The sequence below is a fragment of the Rhagoletis pomonella genome, unplaced genomic scaffold (genome assembly GCF_013731165.1).
Source record: "Rhagoletis pomonella isolate Grant_MI unplaced genomic scaffold, Rhpom_1.0 Rhpom_scaffold_00005, whole genome shotgun sequence".
Lineage (NCBI taxonomy): Eukaryota > Metazoa > Arthropoda > Insecta > Diptera > Tephritidae > Rhagoletis > Rhagoletis pomonella.
In genome coordinates, this window is record NW_023458559.1 from 24,979,260 (window position 1) to 24,995,806 (window position 16,547).

The following is a 16,547-nucleotide window of genomic DNA, read 5'->3' on the forward strand; positions in this document are numbered from 1 at the left end:
TCTAAGTTACGTTAAGTGGTTATAATCAGACCTTGAGAATAAGACAAAGACGAATACTCGGACATGCGAAGACAAAGGCTAAAACGAACATGAAGCCAAAGCGAAGACCAAGACGAATACAAATACGAAGACGAATGCGATGACAAATACTTTAGCGAACACAAATTCGATGATAAATACAAAGGCGAACACGAAAGCTAGGACTAAGACGAATAGGAACCCAAAGACGATTACGATCAGGGTGTCCAGATTGTTTAAAAAAAAGCGCAATTTCTGAAAAAAAATCGCCAAGAATCGCCATTTTTTTTTAAATAAAATTCATGAAATCGATTTAACAAATCTTTTATATTAAAATTGAGATCATTTTATAATATTGTTTTTAAGAACAAAAACGAATATAATACCTTCAGAGGGTAATAATAAATAACAAAAATCACTTATATAATAGTGATGTACAAACAGTTTTCTTTAAAAATACGCATACTTTTTAAAAATATTTGTTTCAACACATTTTGCAATAGGACTGCGCAATTATTAAATTTATTATAACTCATATTAATTGATTAATCGCACAATCTGCTTTTCAGAGCTCGGCGCTAAAAATTAAATAAAAACCTATAAGGCGCGATCAGCTATTTCCACAATTTCTTCAAAATCACCTTTAGTGTCTGAATGATTTACATTTCTGTTGCTGTCATATATTGAGCTATTCAACCTCGATAACATACTGTTTGATATTGAAAACGTCATCCTATTTCAAATCTTAGTTTTTGTTGAATTCATTACGGAAAAAACGCGCTCAACAAAGCGTATGAGTACGGCAAGGATAATAATATGAATTTACTTATATTTCCAAACATTTTATCGCCTGTTGCGGTTTTCACTCCGTAAGCAATTATCCAAAATTCTTCAGAGCCGAATGGAATGGTTCTGAGAAAAGTTATTCCATGGGAAAGTTAAAAGATTTATATATTCAGTTTCCGCTGCTCTTTTTTCCTTCAAAGTCAAATAGTGAATTAGCAGGTCCCTGAAACTCGCCCTCTTGTGATTCACACACTTTTCTGGTGACAAAATCGAAGCTTTTTTAAAAGTATTTATGACTAAAGGGTGAACACACCAAAACTGCGACACTTAAAAATGACTACCAGAAAGAAACAAGAAGACTTTGAAATATTTTTTTTTGTAGTATAATACTTTGAAGTTTATATATAATTAAAATGTTAAAATATTAGTTATTATTTGCTACATATACAAGTGATCGGACGTTTCGTCGCACACGCGCCATCATCTTCTGCACGAGTGCATCATCGACTTTACGCGACGCCCACAACCACTTTGTTTTGAATTCTTCGATATTTCTTACTGTTTCACCCGTCTTCTTCAATATCCCTTTCACGATTGACCAATATTCCTCAATAGGACGTAGCTCTGGGCTATTGGGTGGATTGCAGGCGCGAGGTATAAAATTGATGTTGTTTGCATTATACCACTGCAATGTGTCCTTGTCATAGTGGCAGCTTGCCAGGTCCGGCCAGAACAGTGGTCAAGTACCATGTCTGTTGATAAATGGCAAAAGACGCTTTTTGAGGCACTCATCCCGATTAACTTGAGCGTTCATTGTCCCGGATGTGAAATAAGGGCTGCTCTTACGGCCACAGGAACAAATACCTTGACAAACCATGTATTTTTTTTGGAAATTTGGACTTCGTTTTCAGCTTACAGCTTTCAGGGGCATCTTGACGACTTGCAGCAGTATAAAAATCTTGACCAGCAATATATTTGAAGTTTTGAAAGCAGTAGGTTTCGTCGTCCATAGCAATGCATTTGTATTTTGTAATTTGGGATTCATACAATTTCCGGCTGCGGGATTTAGCTTTAACGTTCTGCTTTGCGTCTCGATCTGGAGTTGTTTGAGCTTTAAAACTTCTCAATGAAGCTTTCCGCTTTACCTTTTGTACGAAAGACTGCGATTTACAAACAGATTTTGCAACAGAACGCGACGAAATCTTCGGATCTCGCGAAAACGCACTGAGGACCTTCCGAGCACTGTTTTTATCACTTTGACCATGCTCACCCCCGCTTCCAGGTTTTCTGGTAACTGCCAGACCTTCCTTGTACAGATTCGAAACCCTGCAATCTGCCGAATGGTGCAATTTTAGATTTTTAGCAAGTTTACGCGCACTTAAGGCCGGATTATTTATAAACTCGTGCAAAATAATTTATCTCATTTCTAACTCGATTGCCATTTTTAACTTAACTAGAAATCAAATTCAAATGGAATTTCTCCTACGTGAAATTAAGGTCATGGTCTACTCATGGCATTTGAGTTTCAAAATATTGAAACCTTTTTAGGTGAGTTATAAGTTTCCCAAAGTGTCGCAGTTTTGGTGTGTTCACCCTTTAGGTAATCGTTTCAAAAGTTCTTCGATCGAAAAAAGACGAATGCGTCTTCAATATAATCCCAATAATAGGAAAAACAGGCGTTATTAACTCATTACTGCATAAAGTTTGTCGGGATGCTTGTAATCCGCCGTATTGAAAAATTGAAACCTCTAAACACAATATATTTGATATACACAAATTTTAATAAAACAATTTCCGATATATTTAGAACGTTTTGCTCTAATGGGTTCTAATTAGTTCAAGCTTTCTCTTTCGTGAGAGATTGTCATAACTTTGTGGTTACTTAAAACCTAATAAATTTTATGAAATTGACAATTTAAAGTGGTTATACATAATCATTAAATACTTGTAAAGATTACTAATGCATACTAAAAACTTATATTTTATTTTAGGATCTGCCAAACGCAATGAACGCGGCCGAAATCACCGACAAGCTCGGTTTGCACTCACTCAGAAACCGTAATTGGTACATACAGGCGACGTGTGCAACCAGCGGCGATGGTCTCTATGAAGGTCTCGATTGGTTATCCAATCAGCTTAAGAATGCTAATCGCTAAATACACATACATATATAAATATATATTAAAGAAAAAATACATTTTTGATTTGAACATAAAGTTAATGAAAATTTGAATAAAAGAGAGAAACAAAAAGCGAAAATGAAAGCAAGAAAATCAACTGAAATCAAAATCCTACTGATCCCAATTCCCCTCATATCCAAACTGCAACAATATCAAGCAATTTAAGGCGGTTATCATTTGTTTAGCGGTTGTTGAAAACATTGAACGTAGTGATATAAAAGAAGACGATTTTAGAGAACGGAACATCAGAAGGACACAATATAAAACATGTAAAACCGCTGTATAAAGAAACTATCCATTTTCAAAACAATTTATACATGTATGTATGTTAATGACAACAATAACAAATCGCAAAACATAACGTGCATCCAAAACTAAAGATGAGTTGTGAAGGAAGGGAAGAAACATCAACAAGGGACTACAAATACGGCATCCACTTCTAAGTATAATTTTAGTATTTCCTATCTTTATTTTTATTAATTGTAATTTCATTTAATATTGATTAAATTTAATTGAAACAGATTAAAAAAAAATATAAACGAAGGCAAAACACATACACATACAACACACATGCTCTTTATATACAAAAAAATATAATAAATAATAAATTGTAACGAAAAATGGAACGATCGCAAAATACATAGGTAAAAACAATGGCAACTTTAATAAGGTAATATAAAAGACGATGCGCTCGGCCTGTACTCCACCACTTTCTTTTGGCATGAAACATTTTATTGGGTCATATGAAAAGTCTCCGCGGATTTTTGACAAAGTTTTTGAAATAAAATTTCTTCATTGGAACTCAATTTTACATTTTGGTCATTATTATCTATAACGTTTTGCCATTCTTCGGTTAGCCTTATATTTCCATCGGTGTAGAATTTCTATGTTTTATCGGCGAAAGACTTGGCCAGTGATTTTCGGCGGCTCATCGGTTGGCAATTTTTTTTATAGTCAGAGAGGTTTGCAGACACCGAAACAAATGGAAGTGCGACGGTGCAAGGTGTAGGCTATACGGGAGATGCATTAAAGTTCCCCAACCATGTTCCGTCAATTAGTTCAGAGTCATCAAAGATGTGTGTGGCCTAGCAATAATATGATGGAACACAACTCCTTTTCTGTTGACCAATTCTGGTCGCTCTTTCTCGATTGAACCTGAATTATCTTCTGGAAATTTGATTTGTTGTCAGGTGTACATATGTATGGGAATCAAAACCACATAGTGACGAAAATCCGCAGAGCCTTTTTATTTATATGACCCAATATTTATTATCTAAATACTAATTTTAAGTAAATAGAGATGAAAGATTAAACGAGTGAATAAAAAGTTACGGTTGCTTAAATAACCAGTAGATAATTTCAGGAGTTAAAAGCCCTTCTGAAAGGCCTTCCTGAGAGTCAAGAGGCCTTCCACTCTACATTCCTTTCTTTTTTGTATGGAGTGGCAAAAATTGAAGGGCTTCTTCTTTCGCTACCCATGGAAGGCCTTCCAGAAGAGATTTTATAGGACATACTTCAGAAGGGCTTTTGGGGGAGTTCTTTTAAAGTTGCTTCTTTAATTTATAAAAATCATACATCTGTAGGGGTTAAGGACTACTACATTATTCCTCTCGCTAAGATGGCAACTCTATAAACTTTGAAGAAATAATTAATTAAACATACCTTTGCTTGTTGCATACATTTCCTGGTATATATTTTTCTAATTCATTCGTGCAACATCTTTGATTTGTAATTCGACATTTTCATTATATTAAATAAATTTAAGAATATAGAAAACGACTTCTATAACTGGTGACCCCGACGATGAATATGGTCAGCGAAGGAGAAGACAGATTTATGGATGCTGAAAACATGCTGCATTTGGGGCGCCTTGCTGTTAAACCGCCGCCGTTTTGGAAACCTGATCCACGTCTGTGGTTTGCTCAGGTCGAAGCGCAATTTGCGCGCGCTGGTATCACGACAGACGATACCAAGTATTACACTGTTGTCGCCGAAATCGATTCGGCGATCTTAATGCACGCCAGCGATATTATTGCATCTCCCTCAACTACAGGCAAGTACGAAGCGTTAAAGGAGAGACTACTAGCTGAATTTGGTGAGCCGACAGAGAAAAGACTTAAGCGACTTTTTGAGTCATGCGAATTAAATGACAAGAAACCGACTACGTTACTACGGGAGATGAAAGATTTGGCACATAATCGATTGGATAAGAGTATACTGAAGTCAATTTGGTTGCGGCGTTTGCCTCTGCAGGTGCAACAAATCTTAACGACATTGGATGAGGATGTAGAAGTGTTGGTGAAAAGAGCCGACAGCATAATGGAGGTAACTACTACCAACGTAGTGAATGCGGTAAACGCGTCTAACAACAGCAACGTGGAGGTTGCCACCATTGCTGACCTTGAATACAGGCTGGACAGACTCGAGCAAAACAACCGTAATAGATTCCAACGCATGAGACAAGTGGAGCGAAACAGCGCTCCTCGCTTACGGCCGACTACAACTGTACGAGGGGGTTCTGAACAATTGGCTAGAGATTATATATGTTGGTACCACCGTACCTTCGGTGATCGAGCCACTGGATGCAGGTCACCTTGCCGTTTTACGCAAACACGTTCGGAAAACTAGTTAGCCCTCCGTTCAAAGCGGCTACAACGGAGGCTAATCCATTTTCCAGCCGTCTCTACATACACGACAAAGCTTCATCGTTAAAATTTTTAATTGATACTGGGGCCGAGGTTTCCGTCGTACCCAGACGTCGCAATGATCAGGTGCAACCTTCTTCGATCAAGTTGGTCGCCGCCAACAATACTCAGATCGATACTTATGGGAGGAGGAGTATAACGTTAGATTTGGGATTCGACCGAAAATTTACTTGGCTGTTCATCGTCGCCGATGTGTCATACCCGATTATTGGCGCGGATTTCCTCCAACGATTTGACATACTCGTGGACATGAAAAATAAGGCGATTATCGATCGGTCGACTAACTCACAAATTGGTTGCCTTATGACGGAACTTCCGCAAAACATCAGTACGTTAAAATGTTCAAACATTTTTCACGAACTTTTATCGCGCTTTGTAGACCTCACTGAGGTTTCATAGAAACCAAAGGGGCCCCGGTGGTACAGAAGGTACGTCGACTCTCACCGGAGAAATTGAAAATAACTAAACAGGAGTTTCAGTACCTGTTGGAGAAAGGTATTTGTCAACGCTCAAAAAGCCAGTGGTCTAGCCCGTTGCACATGGCGCAGAAAGCCAACGGATCTTGGCGCCCATGTGGGGACTACCGCAAGCTTAACGCGACAACCATTCCGGATAAGTACCCTATACGCCATATGCAAGATTTTTTTGGAGATTTACACGGCAGAACGATTTTTCATTGACTGTAAAAAAGCATATCACCAAATCCCGGTGCATCCAAAGGACGTCCCGAAGACCGCGATTTTGACACCGTTTGGACTCTTTGAGTTCAAATACATGACGTTTGGACTTAGAAACGCCGCCCAGACCTTCCAGCGAGTCATGGACGACACGGTCGCAGGGTTATCATTTGCTTTTCCATATCTGGATGATGTATTGGTGGCCTCGAGTTTCGCCGGAGGAACACGTCACGCATTTGCAATAGCTTTTCGAACGCTATCGCGAGAGGGGCCTTGTTATCAATATGGATAAGTGTCAGATCGCTTTACCAGAGGTAGAATTCTTGGGCCATTTGGTATCGCGGAGAGGCATAGCACCCTTACCACGCAAGGTTCAGGGGATTCTCGACTTGAAGAAGCCAACGGAGGTGCACGAGCTCAGACGGTTTCTGGGCGCAGTAAATTTTTATCGGCGATTTCTACCACATGCTGCAACTGTCGAAGCGCAGCTCCAGAGATGATGGGTCCGTGCAAAAAACGTGACAGGACGAAGTTAAAGTGGTCACCCGCCTCTGAACAAGCTTTTGAAGAGCTCAACACACGACTCGCAAAAGAGGCGTTTTTTCCCCAAAAGTTCACGGAAACCGAAAGTAGGTACAGTACGTACGACCGCGAGCTGCTGGCGATACACAGGGCAATTCGGCACTTCCGATATTTTTTGGAAGGGACTCAAGTTATCATCTTCACGGATCACAAGCCGCTGATTCAAGCCTTCGAGCAGAGTTGGGAAAAGTTATCCCCACGACAGACAAGACAATAGAATTTTATCAGTCAGTTTTCTACGGACATACGACACATCAGCGGAGCAAACAACCTTGTAGCGGACATGCTGTCGAGAATCGAGACATTTGCAGCTCCTTCACCATTAGACTTGAAGCTACTCCATGACGAGCAAGAAGCGAGCGAGGAATTGAGAAAATTACTCAATGATGGTCAAACTTCTTTACATTTGGTCAAATACAAACATCCAGGCACAGGAATCGAAATCTTCTGCGACGATTCGACCGGGAAGATAAGACCATACGTTCCAAAAACTCTTCGCCAAGTGGTTTTCGACGCCACGCACGGCCTCGCGCACCCAGGAGCAAGAGCAACGACCAGGCTAATAACAAGTAGTATCGTATGGAAGGGGGTAAGTGCAGACGTACGAGCACGCGTCCGCAGTTGTCCTGCATGTCAGCGATGCAAAATTGCACGACATACGAAGGGTGCATTGGAGACCTTTGCAGTGCCGAGTAGGCGTTTCGAACATGTCAATGTAGACATTGTTGGGCCGTTCCCTGTGTCACGAGGCTATACGTACTGCCTGACCTGTGTTGATAGGTTCTCGAGGTGGATTGAAGTTTTCCCACTCACCGACATGATGTCTGAAACGGTTGCGAGGGAGCTACTCAACGGGTGGATCAGTAGATTCGGAGTACCCAAGTTCATCACTACGGATCAGGGCAGACAATTTGAAAGCAGCCTTTTCCGCGAGCTGGCAAAGTTATTGGGTGCCAAGCACATCCACACTACAAGCTATCACCCACAGTCAAATGGCATAGTAGAGAGATGGCATCGGGTGTTAAAAGCTGCGTTGAGGTGTCACACGGCCGACGTTAATTGGGTGGACATTTTGCCAATCGTTCTTCTAGGGCTACGTTCAGCTGTCAAAGAGGACCTTGGGGGTTTCCATAGCCGAGATGCTTTATGGACAGCCTATACGACTCCCCAGCGAATTCTTCGAAAGCCCAAAGGAAACACCAGCAGATGAGCACAGTTTTTTACAGAACATCAAACAACATTTTTAACGATTAAGGCCAACGCAAACATCACAACATGGAAGGTCTGCTGTTTTCGTCCCTAAGGATCTTCGCTTCTGTAGCCATGTGTTTTTGCGGGACGATACCATTCACAAACCCCTTAAAGCGCCGTATGACGGTCCATATTTAGTGGTCAACAGTTTCCGAAGACGTACACCATTCTGATTGGAACAAAGCAGGTTACTGTTTCGATTGATAGGCTCAAGCCGGCCTATTTTCCGAGGGAAGAAGTCGATACTGGGACTTTGCAGCAATTACCTTTTGTTGTTTTAGGAAGAGGAGTGATGTAGGGGTTAAGGACTACTACATTATTCGTCTCGCTAAGATGGCAACTCTATAAACTTTGAAGAAATAATTAATTAAACATACCTTTGCTTGTTGCATACATTTCCTGGTATATATTTTTCTAATTCATTCGTGCAACAACTTTGATTTGTAATTCGACATTTTATTTTATATTAAATAAATTTAAGAATATAGAAAACGACTTCTATACATCTTTGAAGTATTTTTGCTTGCAGTTTATATCAAACATGTGTTATTGCAACTTAAAATGTTTATTGAAATTCATTTGTCATGCTAAATAATATAAATTTATGCATTCGCGTAAAATGTAAATGGATAAGCCCTTCTAGAAATCATGCAAGGAAGCACTTTTTTCAGCCCTTCTTGGGTAGGCCTCTTAGAATGGCTTTACTTAAGAAGGCCTACCTAAATTATCTTCTGGGTAGCACTGAACCTTAAAGTTTTTGCTTAAGGCCTCAATCAAACCTATTTCAAACGTTAAAATTTAATGTGATAGAGAAAATTTTGCCTTTCCCCAAAACATTTAATTTTTTAACAACGCATTAAAGCTTTAAAATAAACAACGTAAAAAATAAACGTTTGGTTATAACTGTTATCGGCGAAATAAAAAATATTTCTCATCTTATAACTGTTATGAAACAACGTTTTCGTTAAATTTCAAAATTCGGACGTTTTTATTCGAGATAACAGTTATTTTTGGTCCCTGGAATAAACCACTTATGGTGGACATATGAACATATGTGGGCACCGAAATTTTTAAAACATATATTTACGATTTTAAATTTTCTGCTCGCTTCAAGTTACTTCTGTTCGCTAAGCGAGGTATTGGTATACGGGTACCGCAACAAGGTTGTATCTGCTTAGTAATATGATAAAAAAGTGGCGAAAAAAGTATTCAGCGCCCGAATCGAGGCATTCGATATCGAACGTACCTCGTATCGAAATTTAATTTCGGGGTCACGGCATTCGATAGCGAGTGCGTTTCGTCAATGTAAATTGTTTTGGTTAAGCTCCAGCCAGAAATTCCGCGGACGACGGTAAAGCGGTCGACGGTTTACCGCTGTCAAAATTAAAACTCAAAAAGACATATGGAATGGCACATAATTGCGGCGGCAGCGTTTTTTCCGCCGACGTTTTTCGGTTGATTTAATAATATAATAATAGATTGGCGCTTACACATATGTTAGTGTTTGGCCGAGCTTCTTCTTTTTTGGCGCTGTAACCGCCTAAGCGATTTTGGCCGAGTTCAGCAAAGCACGCCAGTCGTTTCTCCTCTGTGCCAACTGACGCCAATTTTAAACGCCAAGTGAAGCCAAGTCCTTCTCCACCTGATCTTTCCATCGCAGTGGGGGCCTCCCTCTTCCTCTGCTACCCCAGGGGGCTCCGAGTTGAATACTTTCAGAGCTGGAGTGTCGGTGTCCATTCGAACGACATGGCCAAGCCAGCGGAGCCGCTGTATTTTGATTCGCTTCACTATGTCTATGTCGTTGTAAAGCTCTTACAGCTCATCGTTCGTCTGCGGTACTCGCCGTCGTCAACGCGTAAAGGCCCGTAAATCTTCCGAAAAATCTTTCTCTCAAACACTCCAAGACCTGCCTCATCGGATGTTGTCATTGTCCATGCTTCTGCGCCATATACCAGCACGGGCATGATGAGTGACTTATAGAGCGTGGTTTTCGTACGTCGAGAGAGGACTTTACTTGAATTTCCTACTCAGTCCAAAGTAGAATTTGTTGGCAAGAGTGATTCTGCGTTGGATTTCTCTACTTTCTCGAAATTGTAACTGTCAACAGTGACGTGGGTGTCAAGGCGCGAATGTGCTGACTGTTTGTTTGATGACAGGAGATACTTCGTCTTGTCCTCGTTTACCACCAGATCCATTCGCTTGGCTTCCCTATCCAACTTGGAAAAGGCAGAACAGACTTCGCGGTTTTTGTTACCGATGATGTCGATGTCATCGGCATAAGCCAGCAATTGCACGCTCTTGTAGTAAATTGTTCCTGAGCGGTTCAGTTCTGCAGCTCTTATTATCTTCTCCAACAGATTAAAGAAGTCACATGAAAGGGAGTCGCCCTGTCTGAAACCCCGTTTTGTGGCGAACGGCTCGGAGAGGTCTTTCCCAATTCTGACGGAGCTGGTGGTATTGCTCAACGTCATTTTACACAGCCGTATGAGTTTTGAGGGGATGCCAAATTCAGACATAGCGGCGTATAGGCAACTTCTTTTAGTGCTGTCAAAAGCGATCCTTTTCTCGCGGGTCTTTTCCAAGATTTGGCGTATTGTGAATACCTGGTCTATGGTGGATTTGCCAGGTCTAAAGCCACACTGATAAGGCACAATCAGTTCATTGACGGTGGGCTTCAGTCTTTCACACAATACGCTCGATAAGACCTTGTAACCTATGCTTAGAAGGCTGATCCCGCGGTAGTTGGCGCGAATGGCGGGGTCACCTTGTGGATTGGGCAGAGCACACTTAAATTCCAGTCGTCGGGCATGCGTTCATCTGACCATATTCTGCACAAGAGTTGATGCATGCACCTTATCAACTCCTCGCCGCCGTACTTGAATAGCTCAGCTGGCCGGCTGTCAGCTCCAGCAGCTTTGTTGTTTTTCAGCCGCGTTATTGCTATACGTACCTCGTCATAGTCAGGCGGTGGAACGTCGACTCCGTCATCATCGACTGCGGGCTCGGGTTCTTCACAACTTTCCGTGCTGCTACCATTCAGTAAGGTGGAAAAGTGTTCCCTCCATAATTTAAGTACGCTCTGGACATCAGTTGCTAGGTCGCCATTATTGTTCTTACAGGAGTACGCCCCGGTCTTGAAACCTTCCGTAAGTCGCCTAACTCTCTGGTAAAATTTTCGGGCATTCTTCCTGTCGGCCAGCATTTCAAGCTCTTCGCACTCACGTATTTCGGCCTCTCTCTTCTTATTGCGACAAATACGTCTCGCTTCCCTCTTCATATTCCTATAGCGGTCCCACATAGCGCGCGTTGCGCCCGATCGCAGCGTGTCCCCGGAGGCGGCATCTTTTTTCTCTGCAGCTTCCTGACACTCCTCATCGTACCAGTTGTTCTTTCGGGTTCGCTGAAATCCGACTACTTCTTCGGCGGCGGTACTTAATGACCTGGAAATGTGGTTCCACTGCTCGTATATGTCGGTTTGTTGATGAGTGCTCTCTGAGAGCAGGTGTGAGAGTCTAGTAGCGAAAGCGCTGGCTGTCTGTTGTGATTGCAGCTTTTCGACGTTAAGCTTTCCTTGCATATTTGGGCGCACATTTTTTGCTGCACAAAGGCGGGTGCGTATCTGGCTGGAACAAGATATTGGTCCGAGTCGATGTTTGGGCCTCGGAGTGTGCGTACGTCTAAAACACTGGAAGCGTGCCTTCCGTCTATCACAACATGATCGATTTGGTTTCTAGTTTTTCGATCCGGAGACAGCCACGTAGCTTTATGGATCTTTTTATGCTTGAACCTAGTACTGCATACTACCATGTTTCGGGCCCCGGCGAAGTCGATCAGCCTCAATCCGTTGTCGGACGTTTCGTCGTGGAGGCTGAATTTTCCGACGGTGGTTCCAAAGATCCCTTCCTTGCCCACCCTGGCATTGAAGTCGCCAAGCACGATTTTGATATCATGACGGGGGCAGCGCTCGTACGTGCGCTCCAAGCGCTCATAGAAGAGATCCTTGGATGCCTCATCCTTCGCTTCCGTCGGGGCATGGGCGCAGATGAGCGAGATGTTGAAGAATCTCGCTTTGATGCGGATTGTGGCTAGACGCTCGTCCACCGGGGTGAACGACAGTACTCGGCGACGGAGTGTCTCTCCCACCACAAATCCAACTCCGAATTTGCGCTCCTTTGCATGGCAGCTGTAGTAGACGTCGCAAGGCCCCAGACATTGCTTGCCTTGCCCCGTCCAACGCATTTTTTGGATGGCGGTGATGTCAGCTTTTGTCCTTACGAGGACATCAACCAGCCGGGCAGAGGCACCTTCCCCATTAAGGGTCCGGACATTTTTACGTGGCGGGTCCCAAGCCCAGCGCAAACCCATTGCTGGGACGGGGGTGGTTTCGCAACCAAATACACGTTTACATAGCGAACCGCTTGCAGCCGCACCTACTGGTGAACAGACGCTGCAGACTTCAGTGAGCCCTTAAACCGAATAAGTCGGAGTGGCCCCACCGAAGCTCCCTCTCTCTCTGCCGTGACCCAAGTCTCCACTCGGATTGGATACCGCATCTCGCACATGGGTTGCTCAGGTTGCCCAGAGTGCGCGAACGAGGACGCAAGAGTCGGGATTGAGTATAGCCATGCAACTGTAACTGCATACCCAGCGTAACGACTATACCCCATTGCACTCCAATTCACGTTACTCTCGCGAATTTAAGTCAGCTTTCAGACACGTCAAGTCTTGCTTTCAAGTCAGCTCGTTCCAAGGGGAAGGAGGTGAGAAGAGAGAGGACGAGTACAGATACCTCCGTACCGTCGATTCGTTTCAAGTTTTCTTGTCTCTTTGGATCTTTTTGTTGCTTCCCATTTAAAGAAAGAAGAACTTGAATTCAATAAAAGTTGACGCGTCTGAAAGCAAATAGAAAACACAAAAGAGAATGCGAAAAAATTGCTTTCAATACTTGACGTGTCTGAAAGGGGATTAACCCCCGCTAGGGCAGGCACCTTGTCGGGGGCCTTTCCGCGGCACAGGGCTATACCGCGGTCGACGACTGAGTTCCCATGCAAGAAATGTAGAACACTGTGCTTGCCTTGCCGAGCAGGTGGTCGTAAGAACAAGATGAATACAACTAAAAATACAAAAAAAAAAATGCGTGTGTAACACCGTACACATGAAAGAAGTGAAACTTCTTAAAAAAGGGGTGAGTACCAGGTACCTACTCACGAAATTGGATGTGTAAACATATGTTTACGGTTCGGCAAACCATTAGGCGATTGAGTTACATACATAGGTTTGGTTAGAAATCAAACAATTATTTGATTTCATCTTATTAATTTTCTGATATACATATAATTTATTTATTCATTTTCCGGTAACACCACATTATATGAATACGCGGTTCTAGCATCCATAGGACCGGGTTGTAATGGAAGTAATTGTATGTTTAACAAATAAATGAAAATGTTTATAATGCAATCAATAGATCCTTACGAATTCGCCATTACCAAGGCACTGAGTAACGTACGCACTTTTGTTTGCAAAATGCATTTATTTAAGCTGAATGAAGACAAATTCCTTTGTTCGGCATTTATTCTTACTCGCTTTCTATCTTCCAAGGCGAATTCATATATTCTTATCACGAATTCATATACATATTCATGTGGTAGCAAGAGTATAAAAACTTAAAATTACCTTATAAATTAAAAACATGAGTATCACATGTATTCGTAGTCCAATTCACGAAATTATTTCATCGATCTGAGTAAAAACTAAGTGCATAAACTCTATTTCGCGTTAATTGAAATCATGAAATTGTATTCATGCACTCAGTTTCTACTCAAACGCATGAAATGATTTCATGAATTGGCCTACGTATAATGGTAGTAAAAGACAGAATGAATTACAACAAACACATCCTTTTGACATAATGCAAGCCGAAAACGTTGGTTCAAATCAATCCGCAATCAAGTTGGACGTTTTGCCCACAAACACCGCAATTTTGCGAGCAGTCTCGTTGTAAAATCTCATCTTTACAATTTCATAGTTTCGGCGCACATTTATAAAATTCAACGAAATCACGTACCTATTTCGGCTGAGTTATCCATTTTCGGTTATTTAGTGTACAAAATAAACGCAAATTAAATGAGTTTGTACAACATGGCCATTAATGTAGCGATAAGTTGTACAACTTGCCAGAAAATCAAAATTTTTTGATCTTTCATACAACCAAGACATAAATTGATTCAACAGGCCCACAAACGGTGCAATCTAGAGCAAAACAACACCAAGTTGAACCAACGGTCGCTACGTTTATGGCTTTCTTTAAGAAACATCGGGCGAAAATTTCAACTGCTCCTGTAACACTACCTTATATAAGTTGGCCTTGCTATCATCCTCACATATGAGTAGTCCACTTGCACACAGCGTTATGTGATTTTATAATAGAACGCCATACACAAGGCGTATTTAACAAGGTGGTGTTGGCCGTATATAAGTAAAAAATTACACTAACAAATTATACGCTGATGTCCATACTGTCATTGGTATGAGTTACAACAAACACATCATTTTGACGTAATGGCCTCCACGGCGAAAAACTCAGCTGTCGCCCCAACACCACCTTGTTTAATACACCTTGGCCATACATTTGAAAAAACGACTACGACAACAAGTAACATTTAAATTGAATCTTTTTTATTATTACCTGAAAAATAATAAAGCCTTATAAAATTGCAACATAACATAACATGACATAAGATAATATTAACAGTCTATACGACTTAAAGCAGTTTTCTAAGTTCATCAGAAGATGTATAGTTTTGAAAGTTTATAAATAATTGTGATAGCGACTTTTGGAAGAAGAGTTAACATTTGATGCTATTTTTTCAGAATATAAAAAGATTTTGCACTGTGTTGTTAGTGGACATGAAACTACTTTAAATACTGGTACGTAATCCACCAAAAACTAAAAATCGAAAAAATTTTACATAGCGCACTTTGCAAGTGGACTACTCATAAGTTCATCAGAGTATACCAACGAAGGACGAGTTAATAATTGCGTTCGCGTAGCTGTTAATTGTTCATATTTAACCAAAACTTTCAAAGTAGGGGAAATTGAAAGAGAAAAGTGACTTTTCATTTTGAGGGGAAGCTGCTGGAAAAATTTTTGCCAACAGCAATTTGCCAACAGGAAAACAGCTGATCAAAAACAGCTGGCTTGAATTTACGCAAATCAAAAAATTGAATTTGATGGTTTGGAAGTTAAAAATGACAAAATGCGACTAATTAAACTTGTAAGAAGTAAGTAGTTATTTTTTTAATCAATAAACTGTGTCAGGATACCACTTTGTAATGAGTATTCGTACGTTTTAAATTTTACACTTTTGAATGTAAACAAAAATTATATCAGCTGTTCGTCTAACTTGCAAGCTTCTGCAAATTTTCTGTTCGAGTACTGTTTTGGATATATTTCTCTTGTGAGAGAACTAGTGACGTTTCGCCGGAATTTTGCTGTTGGTTGGTTTTTACTGGAGATTTTAAACGAACGCACCTAATACAAAGAGATATCGAGAGCAAAAAACTACTCTAGAAAATTACACGCGCAATGACAAACATGAACAAATGTACAACAAACACCTAATTTTTGACAATCAGTACAGTTTGCATTTATATCAACGAGCAGCTTATTAGATTTGTTTTCGTTTGTACTACATATGTGCATATATACATGTACACAAACATATGTACATACGTACAAATATATATACAACCATTCAAACATATGTACATACATGAAAACATTGCTGTCCATAAGTACATACATATGCCAATCAGTACATCAACCCCGTCCCGTTTGCTTCATCATAAATATATCCATACAAACATATTAGTCTAAGAGCCCATCAAACTAAACCGAGTAGAATAGGGGTCCCAAAGGCCGTACATATATTTGGTGACATCATGCATGGGGGAACACGAAATGGGCCTGCTGCCTCACCTAAGGCCAGTCAAGGCCAAAAAAAAAAAATAAATAAAAAATTTGTTTTTGGGGATTCGTGTATGTCAGGAGTCCCGTATTCTGATTGTTCCTCGAGAGAGGGGAGGGATTGGGCAACACGAAAAGGTAGTGCTGCAAGGCCCCCTGATTAGCCGTGTCAGTTGCTGCAGCGAGATAAGCGACGCCTCGCCGGTAGGTTCCGGGTATCATCGAGGTCCTCAAAAAACCAATGCCCATCTGAAAGAGCATCAAATTCTGTGTAAGAAAAGCCACTGCTGCATTTTCCAAACAGTGAACATGGCTGCTGCAGCGTTTGAAAGTCGCCCTCCTTGTCCAGTCATTATACACTTTTGACCTCGCAAAAATT

At 41.1% G+C, this 16,547-nt stretch overlaps 2 protein-coding genes across 4 annotated transcripts in view; both read left to right on the forward strand.

The window, feature by feature from the left end:
• The window catches only part of LOC118738784 (ADP-ribosylation factor 1), a 41,768-nt gene extending 38,341 nt beyond the window's left edge, over window positions 1-3,427 (forward strand). For all 3 annotated transcript variants that reach the window (XM_036469754.1, XM_036469753.1, XM_036469752.1), the window contains exon 5: window positions 2,796-3,427. In XM_036469754.1, the coding sequence (XP_036325647.1) occupies window positions 2,796-2,960 (165 nt within the window). In that variant the 3' untranslated portion in view covers window positions 2,961-3,427. The remainder of the gene's footprint in view (window positions 1-2,795) is intronic.
• Window positions 3,428-4,793: 1,366 nt separating this feature from the next.
• On the forward strand, window positions 4,794-5,612 carry LOC118740042. The gene has a single exon (XM_036471538.1). The coding sequence runs from the start codon at window positions 4,794-4,796 to the stop codon at window positions 5,610-5,612; it is 819 nt and encodes a 272-aa protein (XP_036327431.1).
• The last annotated feature ends 10,935 nt before the right edge of the window (window positions 5,613-16,547 follow it).